This window comes from Danio rerio, chromosome 7 (genome assembly GCF_049306965.1).
Source record: "Danio rerio strain Tuebingen ecotype United States chromosome 7, GRCz12tu, whole genome shotgun sequence".
Taxonomy (NCBI): Eukaryota; Metazoa; Chordata; class Actinopteri; order Cypriniformes; family Danionidae; genus Danio; species Danio rerio.
The window spans coordinates 35,141,015-35,154,725 of record NC_133182.1 but is presented as its reverse complement, the minus strand read 5'-3'; the positions used below and the strand labels follow the sequence as shown (position 1 = coordinate 35,154,725).

The following is a 13,711-nucleotide window of genomic DNA, read 5'->3' as shown; positions in this document are numbered from 1 at the left end:
AAGTGTTCACCAAAATACAGAAACCTCTTCTAAGTTTTTGGTGTAAGCAAGTATTTTACAGTACTTTAGAAATACTTAAAAATATATATGTCAATGTTTTCAAACTTATATTTGATTTATCAGTCACGCAAGTGGCAATTTTACATCGATCAAATCCATAACAGAGAGATGTCACATCCATAATGACATATTTCCTGATAAATGCAAAAATTTTAAATAAAATAAAATCTGTCATTTTTATTCTATAGAGAGCCAACTTTTATCCTTTTAATTGTGATTATTTCTTTTGGGTTGTGCAGTTTATTTCACATAATTTCGACAACGTTTGTTGTTTGCTGCAAACTCGCATACTTTATTTGGTCACATCCATAACGCATGTTTATTTTCCTCATTTAAAGTACAAAACAGTAAAGCACAGATTTTTGTAGTCCCTTGACTCTGTGGTCAGTTGTGGTCAGTTGTTCTGGAAAATATAAACAGATGTTACAGTATAATGTTATACCTTCTTTATGAATTTACGTTTTGAGTTTTTACTGCAAAAGTCACATCCATATTGCTGGAATTGCTTTTCCAGCAATATGCTTAACTTGTTTTAAAATGCAGCATGTTCACAGTATTGAGCATTATGAGATCAGCTAACTCTTAAAAACAAAGAGTGTTTCCCAACTCCAACTCTTGTGCTTTGCTCTTCCAAAGCAAGACACAAAGGCAAAACCATTGTTGTCAGTTATGAAACTTTGGTCTACTTTGTTTGCATATCATGTCTTCTTCAGACAAGTGGAAAGAAAACATTTAAAATGCACACTCAAGTGTTACAGTAGAGGAGGAAAAGCACTGACACAGTCTCCACTTCAGTCGCATTTTATAAACCAAACTTTTCTATCTATATTCATTAGGTTTTCATACATCATTGGCCAGATTTTTTCATAACATTTAAACATAAAATTTAAAAAGCATGCCAGTATTTTTTATCTGACTGTTGACCGCATTTTCTGATTTAATATAATGATAAAAAAGATATTAAATCCCAGCTGTAAAAACATTTATCTCTGACATGTCAACAAAACAAGACCAGAATTTTAAACCTGGTTTTATTGAAAGTTAAGATATTCAGAAAAACCTGCAATAGATCTGTCCTAATGTGCTGTAATTGATCAACAGGGGAAGTATCATATCTAGGGGAGTCGGGGGTGCAGTGAGCATGTACCTCTGCTACAGCTAACTACATAGCAAATAATACATCACAATGCTTTTTGAACACTTTGGCTCTGACAGCAGTAAATGTAACAACATCTTTGTGCCTGTGGACAACAGACACCTGGGCTACAACCTGTCAAACTCCACAGCCGTGAGCACTGGAGAGCCTCAGGGCAGCTTTTTTGGAAATGAACCCACCTCTTCTTTGAAATAGGTGTTAGACCTTCCGTGATATGATTGAGTTGATCAAGTTCCTTTTGGGACCACCATGAGCAGAGCAAACCCCCATGACGAGGAAGGCCACAAGTAAGGTGGATCCTAGTAAATCTGTGTCCAGTTCTGAAACTTCCTCAGTGCATTCTATCCTCATTCCGATCTATTACAGTCTAGTTTGGCACTTCTGTCTGTTGTTTGGGAAATCTGCCAGATGTTGTCCACCGAGAAGAACACAATGCTATAAACAAGGTTCTTTGGCTTAAAACATCCATTTTGCTGGAAACATACTGGGATGTGCTTCAGAACTTTTAAAAGCACCTCCAGCATCATATAAACTTCTTCCCTAGAACATTCAGGCTGTAAACAAGGTTTTAGGAATTACAATAACAATACCAGAAACTTAAGTCGCATATTAATTTCCTACTTCAACAAATCTTTTGCACTGATGCTATAATTCTGAATTAACTTTAGAGATGCTGTAGGTACAGTACAATCATCTTGAGGTTTTAAAAAATTGGTAATATTTAATGCAAAACACTTGCAGAACATAACGCATACAACATATATAACGGGACATGCTAAATAGTCCATGCATAAATATTAAAAAAAGATTTGATAAGACAATGCATTGGTCAGTACATCATATGATAACTAACAAACATTCTAAATTCATTTATTCATTCATTTATCTTCAGCTTAGTTCCTTATTTATCACAATAAAATTAATTACCAACTATTCCAGCATATTTCTTACACGGCGAATGCACTTCCTATTGCAATGCAGGTCTAGAAAACACCCATACACTCATTCACACACTATGGCCAATTTTGTTTACCCAAGTCACCTATACCATGTCTTTGGACTGTGGGGGAAGCTGGAACATGCAAGCTTCACACAGAAATGCAGCAACCTTCTTCCGGAGAGGTGATAGTGCTAACCACTGAGCCACCGTGCCACCAAAACATTATAAAAATGGTATGGAAATAAATTTAATCCTGAGTGACATTTCATTATGGTTTTATACTGAAAATGCCATTCATTATTAAACACAGGAGACACTGATTGTGCAAAGCAATTTGAAGGTTAAATTTGAGGACATTTACTACAAAAGAAAGAAAGAAAGAAAGAAAGAAAGAAAGAAAGAAAGAAAGAAAGAAAGAAAGAAAGAAAGAAAGAAAGAAAGAAAGAAAGTTGGACACTTCGTGGTGCACTAAACTGTCAGCTGTGTAAAAACAGATCTGTGCTCACAAAGGGATCCAATTAAAACAAGGATTTTTTTTATTGTGATTATTATTATTTTTCATTGTAGTGTTACACCACTGCAAAAAACAAAATAAAACAAAATATTAAGTCATTCAGTTTGTTTAATAGGGCCCAAAATTATGGGAGCGGTTCCCAAAATGTCACAAAAAAGGAGACAGGATATTAATCTAATGCAAGTTTGGACACAGCAGAATGCCATTTGGGATATAATTTTATGCTGGACAACCAACTAATGTTGCACAACCAACTGATGAAACAAAAACATGTTATGCATGCAGATGCATCTCTCTGATTTATATTGTTAATTTATTGAGTCCAAATTTTGGGCTTGCTGGGTTGCAGCAAGTTGCACTGCAGGGTCTTTATTTGCCTTGCTGTACATTTGGATAATTTATCGGCACACTTCACATTTTTTCCCATGAGTCTTTTGTATTTCACAACCACCTCCTGCCCTCCTTCTGTTTTGTTATTTTTCTTGTGAAACTGCCTTAATTTGAATGGCCTTAACCCTGTTATGCAAATAGTCACATCAATTTGTTATTCCAGTGTTGTCTGATTGCCAGATCTTGTGTAAAATGCATCTCACTGACACAATTGGCACATCAAACAAAATGTATCTAGTTTGTTGGCGCAACCTGGCAAACTACAACCTAGTTGCAGTGTTGATATTTGCACAGGTACGAGAAGCTAAAAACAAAATCAAACATCACTGCTTAATAGAAAACTCTCTGTGTTGGCAGGAACAGAGGGAGCACATCGGTCATTTCAAGATTCATCACTAATTCTGCATGTGAGAACTCAAAATTCTCTCTCATAAAAAACATACTTGAAAACACACAATATAAATATAAAGTACAGTATAAAGTAAGGTAATGTAAAAAACATAAAATACTGCAAAGTTTGGAAGCACTCATACAGTAACTGACCTAGAGCAATTTATTACAGTCAGGAATTCAAAGAAAATACTATCTTAAAATATAATATAATATAATATAATATAATATAATATAATATAATATAATATAATATAATATAATATAATATAATATAATATAATATAATTAATATAATTAATATAATATAATATAATACTTGCAAATAAACTGAAACAAGATCTGACAACTAGTAGGAAAAAACACAATGTTTTACAGTGACAATCCATCACCTTTCATCTAGATTTTAGCTCTGAACATTCTTTCAATATTCTCTCAACAACTTCATGAGGTGCAGCCTGTTATGGTTTTTAAACAGTGTTGTACGTGTTCTCACACATTATGCTGAGTTTTACCTGGTTTTACCTTTTCAAAGTTCTTAAATGAAAGGTTGCACATTTAAATCAGCTTTGAAAAAGGCCATATTCACAGTACAGTACAGTATATTCAACTTAAAGATGCAATATTAAGAAAATATATAACGAGTGGCGACGCAGTGGTGCAGTAGGTTGTGCTGTCGCCTAACAGCAAGAAGGACGCTGGTTCGAACCACGGCTCGGCTCAGTTGGCGTTTCTGTGTGGAGTTTGCATGTTCTTCCTGTGTTCGCGTGGGTTTCCTCTGGGTGCTCCAGTTTCCCCCACAGTCCGAAGACATGTGGTACAGGTGAATTGGGTAGGCTAAATTGTCTGTAGTGTGTGAATAAGTGTGTGTGGATGTTTCCCAGAGATGGGGTGCGGCTGGAAGGGCATCTGCTGCGTTAAAACGTGCTGAATAAGTTGATTCCGCTGTGGTGACCCCGGATTAATAAAGGGACTAAGCCGTCAAGACAATGAATGTATTAATGAATAACAAGAGTTCAGTCTATGGAAACAGTCATACCGTGAGACACAAACACCATTGTTTCCCTATTCTCATTTAATTTCGCTAGTGTAAAACCCCGGTGAAAGATAGGGCTGTCAGAACACAATACAGACTGTTGCGTGAGTCACGAGACATGCACTCAAGATTTGCTTGTACTTTAGGTAACTTTCTATGTCATCTGGTCCTGACAAGCAGCCTCTTCATCAGGAGATCAGTAGCTATTACAGAGAGTGATATGTCGCAATGGGATCATTAATATGTATGACCCAGGCAGCATTTGATAAGCCACAATGCTTCCTAATGAGACAGCAATGATTATTCTCTTCCCTTAGTTATTTTTAAGTTTATATAAGTTATATTAAAATGACTATGTATGTGGGACTCTTATTTTGAGAGGTCAGGATGCAACATAAATACAGATTTCAGGGATATATTGATTATACATTTATTCAGCTCCACCCTGAAGAGGCATAAAGTATGCTTACTTTTATCTTATAAAATGGACTTTAAGAATTTTTTCAATCCCTCAGCTTTTCTAAAGTTAAAGAACCGCAATACTCTTTATCAAATGTCATCTATGCAGAGATTGATATTAATTCTTGATATCATTCTGTAGCTTCAAAATACTACCCAATACATCAGGGGTCACCAACCCTGTTCCTTGAGAGCTACCTTCCTGCAGAATTCAGTCCCAACCCTGATCAAACACACCTGAACCAATTGATAGTACCTAAAGCAGCACTTGATAATTACAAACAGGTGTGTTTGGTCAGGGTTGCAACTGAAATGTGCAAGAAGGTATCTCTCCAGGAACAGGGTTGGTGACCCCTGCAATACATCTTTTGTCAAGTTTAATTATAATTTAGCAACACAGCTTGTCTGTGTGTGTGCATGTCTGCATGCGTGCATGTGTGTGAGAGAGAGAGAGACACAGAGAGAGAGAGCAGGTTGCAAGTTGAAGAAGAGCACATGGATATTGAAGACCATTCCAAATATGGTCAATATGGACCTTCTGATATCTGATATTTTATAGATATTTCTGGAGATTTTTTTAACTTAACCAAGTCATATACCCAATATGTAGATTTCAAAGATTAAAGCAACTTATTGAACCTTTAAATTTTAAGCTTTTCAGGTTGTTCTTTTCACAAAAGCATTTGACTTCAGAAGCTAAAAATGAAACATAAGATACAATGCAATAGGCTAATTTCATAGTCTTTTGTTAAATTTGGAGTTTGGCATTTATATTATTATTATTATTAGAAACAGAAGCCTAAACATTCTATAAAATATATGTCTGAACACCAGTAATTTATTCAGAGAAGAAAAAAACATGTTAAACCCTTTTCTGTCATAAACTTTTTTTTTTTTTTTTTTAATAAAATACTTTTCATGTTGTTTTTGCAATTTGGCTATCAAAGACAACTTTTCATGAATTCAGGTATTTTTTTAATTTCCATTTTCACACAAAATTAAATTTTGTAATTGTACATAATGCAAAATCAGATATATGTTTCTTATTGTAGTTTGTTTGTTTGATTGTTTAGAATGTGTAGAACTGCGAATAGGAATGGATTAGCATGCAGAGGAACAGTTTTTAGGGATTACATTTCTTACAACACTTATGTTCAGCAAACAAGATTTCTTCTTCCTCACAAAAACTTTTGGCTCGTTACCTCTTGTTATTCAGAATATACCAAGCAGCATTTTTCTACCTATTCTAACTACCGCAATAAAGGAATCATTTTGATGTACACTGTTCTGCTGGAATCTATAGTCTACCTATAATCTGTAATAATAAATATATTATTACAACAAAAGTATTATGTTTATAAAGTGAGTTAAATATGTATTAAATAATAAAGATTTTGAGCAGTTATGGTAGTGTTATGGATTTAGTAATTGGAGGCTTGGCCACATAAGGTTGAAAATGTGAACCAGTTTGATGATTTTTACAGTATTTACAGAATTATAACTGAAAGGTGAAAAATAAAAATAGATGAGCAAAAAGTTTTTTGCCTTATATAGATATCATAAAGAATGTTAATTAAAGCTTCATCTTTGTGGTCATTCTCAGTTATTTCTGTCATTTTAAGGGATTTATACTTTCAAGAAATAATTTACTGTGAGAAAGCCAGTTGTCCACTTTTGGATTCTTTTGATGGTCTGAACTCTGCACCGATGAGTTCATTATCATTACAAAAGTAATGGATTCTGTTTTAAAATGATACGTCTCCTGGCCATGATGAAATACAGGATGAAGTAATTTCTTAAAGTTTTACTATACCATGTAAATGTGCATTACAATAACCATTCTCTAAAAATTGTGTTATTGATTTCATATGGAAAAAACATACAGCGAGCAGCTTTTGTTGGTAGGTCTGCATGCTAAGCTGTGGTCACGCTTGGTTTTGGAGTTGCTTATGTTTGATTCTTAAGATTAGAAATTAATGTGTACCTGACTGGTACTGCCAGCACATTTTGGCAGTGTACCATGGACACACCATGGTACCATGGTTCAAACTGGCATGATGATCTATGACCTGAAAATTCACACAGTAAAAAGGACATTTAACCAACAGAGCTTCTAAATGTCACCGCTTGACCTCTTAGCTGAATCCAAAGAACCCAAACTTAAAATGTTTGTGGGTGTCGGGTTCAAAGTCAAGTGTACAGTATATGTAGCTTTGCTGTTTAAGTACAGGCTTTTCAGCCATAATATGTGTAAAACAGACCTTATGCCATTAAACCAGAACCTTTACTCTAACTATATTCAGTTTGTTGCTTTTAATTGTTCTTTGCATTATCAAGTAGGTTCTGTCTTGACCTCTTAGAACTTTCTGTGCTTGTTGGCGTCTGTTTAACACACCTGCAAATGTGAATCGTGAACTTAAGATGTTGAAAAACAAAACTTTGTTGGTGAGACTGTGAATTAAAAGTAATAATGTTAAAATGTTACATGTTTGTTGTAAAACAATAAACATATAGCAGGGCCATAAAATGCCGGAAACTGTTTCGGTTTATTCTATTTTTTATTGAGTTCATTGAACACTCTTGCATCATTTTATTAAGGTTATTTGAGTGGGTGGAATGCTGCTTCCTAAATGAGTTCTTTAAAGTTTCACTAGCAGAAAGCAGCATATAGCATACTTAAGGAAAAAATCCCAATTGTGTTGTGAATTGCAGCAGTACAAGCAATCAAGTAAGGGTGCACGTGCAGTAACAGTAGGTTATCAGTATAAGATAACGTGAGAACAAGTGTAAAGGTCCTTAGGCGTTTGTGTAGATGTTCTTAATCACAAACAAACAGTGCGGTCTTTGGCACAACAACATAATATCGTTAAGGCATGAAAAAAAGGTTATTGTAGAAACTAAACAAGATACGCCTCAGCTGTTATTACAGTGAATCGATCAGGACTAAATCACGACACAAGATCGTTTCAGGCGCTTCCGGGCGGAAACTTTCTGCACCAAACTCGTGTCAGCCTTCCAACGTCTTGCCAGGAAAGCACACGCGCCAGTGTAGGCTACTATGATGTGCGTCCTCAACAGTGTTTCACACCCAGCCGGTGCATTTCCCAGCCTACCGGAGTACTCCACAAACGAGCCAAAGATTGGCCAGCGCGCGCTAACTTGAGAAATGAGAAGCCAAACCGGGGAATGATTGCTCTGCGTTTCCGAACGTACTTATGTCCTTTTGCTTCGACCGGACCTCTTGAATGCTTGTAATCATGGGGTTATCCCGAAATGAAACGGTAATTTGGACAGAGGAGCATATGGACACGAACCAAACGACAGACACTTTTGGTCCTGAGGTAGTGATTGTGCCCGTCATTTTCGGATGTATATTTTTCTTGGGAATCATTGGAAATACTCTGGTGATGGTTGTCATTGGGAAAATAAAGTCGAGGCGCTCGAGAAGTACCACGAACATTTTCATCCTAAATCTCAGCATAGCTGATTTATCTTTCCTTCTTTTCTGCGTCCCGTTTCAGGCTACTATATATTCTCTTCCCGAGTGGATCTTCGGGGCGTTTCTGTGTAAATTCGTGCACTATTTTGTCATGGTCAGCATGCTGGTGAGCATTTTCACGCTTGTGGCCATGTCCGTGGACAGGTACATTGCCGTGGTGCTCTCCAAAAAGTCCCCGTGCATTCGTAACCGGAGGAATGCGCTTATTGGCGTCTGTGTCATTTGGATGCTTTCCTTTATCTTTGCCGTCCCGGTTGCTCAGCACCAAATTTTGACGGATCACCCCAAGGCTCCCAATAGCACGTTCTGCTGGGAGATTTGGACTGAGCGGGTGGCCAAGCACACTTACAAAGTGACTATTCTCGTCATAGGTTATCTATTACCTCTGCTTTTGATCACATGCTGTTATGCCAAGGTAAGGAATCGCCAGTATATCTTCACCATAGCATGGAACGAAGCACTGAGTTTATTCACTTTCATTTATATGAGCTTGTTTACAGTTTACAGTCTCTAAAATGAAACCAATCTGGTGCGTGTGGTTAGTTAACCTACTCCAAATAATGGACTTTTTATTGCAGTGCGTTTCCTCCAGCTCGTGCTGTGCTTATTGCAATGGACATAATAATTAACTTTAAGCAAAATAACTGGTCGTAGCATACGAGCATTTAAACCCGTGCTTGAGAGTTTTGTTTCATCCCGTCAAGGATTCAACAGGTGGCCATGCGCCCACACAGAGAGTGCGGTTTTGTACTACATAATTCATTCTCTCTGGACCCAGAGATTCATTAAGGTCAACTACAAACAATAGCATTTAAACTAAGCTCACACACGTGTTATTGGGCATTGAAGTGTCATTTTTTCTCAGACTCCTCATAATCAGTTTAAATATGTTCCTCTTCCTTTAGCAAAACTGTATAGGCTATGTATGACTCATTGTGGAAAGTAATAAGTTCATTAGTTCGAGATAACAGTGCATGTAATTGTGTAATTACAACAAACAGTTGGTATTGCCACACTTGAACTGTGACCAATACATTGAGATTTAGCCTTTTAACCAAATGAAAGGAAACCCTCTAGACTGAAATTAAACGAGCCCAAATAATAAATCAGTTTTAGAGTTTTGTGGCTTTTGGTGTATTTTGCGTTTTCTTTAAAGAGATAGTTGACCCAAAAATGAAGATTCTGTCATTAAACATGTACCGTTTCAAACCTTAATGAGTTTATTTCTTTTGTTAAACATAAAAGATGATATGTTGAAATAAACTTGGAAAGCTGTAACCATTGACTTTATTTGTTTTTAACACTATGTTAGTCAACGGTTACAGTTGCTCAGCTTTCTTCAAAATGTCTTCTTTTCTGATTAACAGAAGAAAGAGACTGATATCAGTAAAAAAAAAACACTTGAGGGAGAGTAAATATTGATTAAATTCTCATTTTAGTGTGTGAACCATCCCTTTAAGGGCATCTGTAGAGTTTCTTCATTTCAGCAAAAATAACTTATGTATGTTTTAAAATGTACAATCTTCTCTTTCAGACCAGATTTATAGATTTTTGTTCATTCAGACATCAGATTCTCTAGTGAGAATGAATCAGCGCTGGTATAAAAAACAAAGAAGATCCATAAGAAATTAGTCTTAACTCAAATCTCAACATTTTTAACAAACTATTAACTAAGTAATGAAAGTGGTACCTTTCAACAGATTTCATGCATTTTTAGTTGTATGGATAATATAGTTAGCAATTGTACATAAATGGCACAAAAATGCATTTATAACATTTTAATTAGGTTAGCATGTTTGTAAGTAGGTTAGATAATATTTGCTATGCAATACGATATTTAATTAAAGTTTATTTGCATATAATTTTCACAATCATTCCAGTTAGGCATATATAAGATTCTGACGGTATAACCTTGGATAAAGATATCAAGGTTTCACGATATCGCTGTATTGTAATTACTGCACTAAAATATGTTGGTTTTAAATGTCTGGGTAAAAAACAACAACATTTTCTCACATTGAACACAATATATTTTATTTTAAGAAACATTTAAAATATTTTGGGTCAGCAGCTTTTGATGTGGAGGGTCCTTTTTCAGCTGGAGATACTGTTGCTGTAAAAAAATATATATAATAGTTGTTAAAAAAAAAAAACACGTAAAAAATAAAAAAATTAAAAATGTACATGACTGTAGGAAAGGTATAAAAGTTTTAGTGGTTTAAAAATCTTTACTTTTCCAAACCTTGAAAATGTTTATTGTCCCATGCCTAATTCTAGTACAACTGTCAATATTCATGGTTAACCTGCATTTATACAATATTATGTGCTTTTTCAAATAGGTGGCATACATATAATACGTATATAATATATTTTCAATGGATTGGTCTGATCATTACAATAATTAAGAACAATTTGTGTGTTGGTTAATAGTTTCTGCTATCATCAAAGTCCTTGTAGGGTTGTCGTCATCTCTTCACAGGCCTTAACAGTCTTCACAGGATCTCTAGACACCCTGGAAAACAGAGAGCAAAAGAAAAGAGAATATGTTGTTGGTTAAAATTTATGTAACCATCAACATAAGTTTCTTATTATTTCATGGAAAAAACTGCATCACTAGAGATTTCAAAGTGAACAGCAGTTGTTTACAGTTGCATATGACAAATCAGATATTTTAACAATCTAAACAAGCAAACAAAAATCAATGAAACAAATATTACCACTGCTTTGCTTTACTGGGGCAGTTAAATCAACCCTGAAAGCATCAAGAACAATCAGGAAAGCAAAAGCACTTGAAACAGAGTGGAGTTATGGATGTCTTGTTGCTTTCTGAACATGGCTTCATTGCTTGCTCTTGGTTTCACTTCCACACGAAAATCATTACAGATTTTTGTCCTGAGCATTATCCATTCTGTTTAGGTTCAGAGACATGTACATATGCCTAATGTGCTGAAAGTCATTCAGAGGGTTTGCTAATGACAGACACACATGATACTTTTGTATTAAATCATTGATTTATTGCAAACTATTACAATGTGCTCAATTGCGATATTTGGATAATATCGATATATTGTGCATGTCTGTTGCCCAGGGGATATAATGCATATCAATAAATTTACATTGACCAGGGTGTAATGATAAATGTGTCCCTGCAGGGCTTAAATGACTTGTAAATCCTATAATGTATTATAGTTTATCGTTGTCATTTCTCTCTAGAGAAGTATAAAAACTAGCAATATCTGATGTCACTCATTGCTTTCCTCATTCATTTTTTGTGAAGATTTCACATATAAACTATAAGTTTTATGGAGAATAAGTAATGCAGACTACTTTTAGACAGTAATGTGTTTCATTTGAATTTCAGGTATTGTATCATCTTCATAAAAAAATTAAAAATATGTCCAAGAAGTCTGAACGATCAAAGCGAAAGGTAAGAGACATTCTTGTACATTCTTTTTGAACTTGACAATGTTTATTCATATTAAGTTCTGTTTTCAACAAAATTTGTATTGTGCTCGAATGAAAATACTGAGGTTGTTCTGATGCTGTTTGGATTGTAGTGTTTGTTTTAAAATCCATGCTTAGTGAAACAAACCAGTTTGGTGTATTCAAACTTAATCATTTTACTTGTTGTATCAAATTTTTCACTCTTAAAACACTGAGATTTAAGTTATTGTTTTTTCAGTTAATCAGTTATTGTCAATTAAATGTTCTGCCACATTTCATAGAAATTATCTGAATAATTTTGTTAATTTAAAACCTACTGCATATCTACCGTATACAGTTCAAGTCAGAATTATTAGCCACCCTTTCAATTGTGTCCTCTTTTTTAAATATTTCCAAAATTATGTTTAACAGAGCAACAGAATTTTAAAGTTTGTCTGATAATATTTTTTCTTCTGAAAAAAGTTTTATTGATTTCATTTCAGCTAGAATAAAAGCAGTTTAGAATTTTATTTCTTAGAATTTTAATTTTATTAGAACTCTATTTTAAGGTCAAAATTATAAGCCCCTTTAAGCAATTTTTTTTTCCGATAGTCTAAAGCAGTGGTTCTTAAAGTGACCCCCTGGGGGGTCGCGAGACAATGACAAGGGGTCATTTGGTGATTTACAAAACTCAAATACATTTTATTAAACTATTTGAATTACCATATTTTATTCATAACCCACAGAAGATAGTTAATAGTGATATTAAAGTAACAACAACATTAAATTAATAAATGACTGTAAAAAAAGCATTAAATGATTAATAGACTGTTGCATGTTTATATTGTCAATATACTCCTGTTTATATATGCCTATAGATGTGTGTGCAACATTTGTATATTTACAGCATAAACATGAGAAAAAAGGAGGTTCACAAGTCATTAACATTGTTATTTTGGGGGTCGCAAGCTGAACGATTTGGGAACCCCTGGTCTACAGAACAAACCATCATTATACAACAACTTGCCTAATTACCATAACCTGCCTAAGTTAACCTAATTAACCAATTAAGCCTTTAAATGTCACTTTAATCTAAATAGAAGTGTCTTGAAAAATATCTAGTAAAATATTATGTTCTGTCATCATGGCAAGGATAAAATAAATCAGTTATTATAAATGAGTTATTAAAACTATCATGTTTAGAAATTTGTTGAAAAAATCAGCTCTCTGTGAAACAGAAATTGGGGAAAAAATAAACAGGGGGGCTAATAATTCAGACTTCAACTGTATCTTATCATTTAATGCAATCGAAACATTTGGTATTTTCTTCCTAATAAATGATACCTGCTTTGATTTTCTGTCTAATTCAGTTATAGTCATCTCTTTTTAAGTGTGACATAGCTGTCTAAATGCTCTATAATATAGTAAGCCTACAGTGAGGACTCCTGGTGGGAAATATTTAAATAGTCCAAGTTAATTTTCATGTGTATCAAAAAAGAAACATCCACTCCCTTGAAGAGCATTAATAGTGCACAGCATGAACATTTCAGACATATTGACTTTCAAATCAGATATTTTAAATGCATGAAATTGTCAGTTTTAATCACGCAGTGCATGTCAGAAACCACTGCATCTGTGGTTTTAGCTCCTCACTTAAGCTAATGGTCTATAATAGCCAGCATCCTCTAGAGTGGTCTCTTGTAACCAGTGGTGACCAAGGCACCTGTGACATTGAACCTGGAGTTGTAGAAGGATGTTAAAAGTAGGTGGAGTAAGAGGGAATGAGTCATTGTTGAAAATAATGCCTAAGTTGGGATCTCGCACACAAACTTTAAAAAACCTGA

At 34.7% G+C, this 13,711-nt stretch overlaps 1 protein-coding gene across 2 annotated transcripts in view; it reads left to right on the top strand.

Moving 5' to 3' along the window:
* The window catches only part of galr1b (galanin receptor 1b), a 69,380-nt gene that overhangs the window by 1,510 nt on the left and 54,159 nt on the right, over positions 1-13,711 (top strand). The window contains exons 1-2 of one of the 2 annotated variants that reach the window (NM_001327843.1): positions 7,960-8,859; positions 11,806-11,871. In NM_001327843.1, coding sequence (NP_001314772.1) covers positions 8,191-8,859; positions 11,806-11,871 — 735 coding nt within the window. In that variant the 5' untranslated portion in view covers positions 7,960-8,190. Of the gene's footprint in view, positions 1-7,959; positions 8,860-11,805; positions 11,872-13,711 lie in introns of those variants that run through there. The other variant, XM_073906816.1, reaches the window with a different exon arrangement.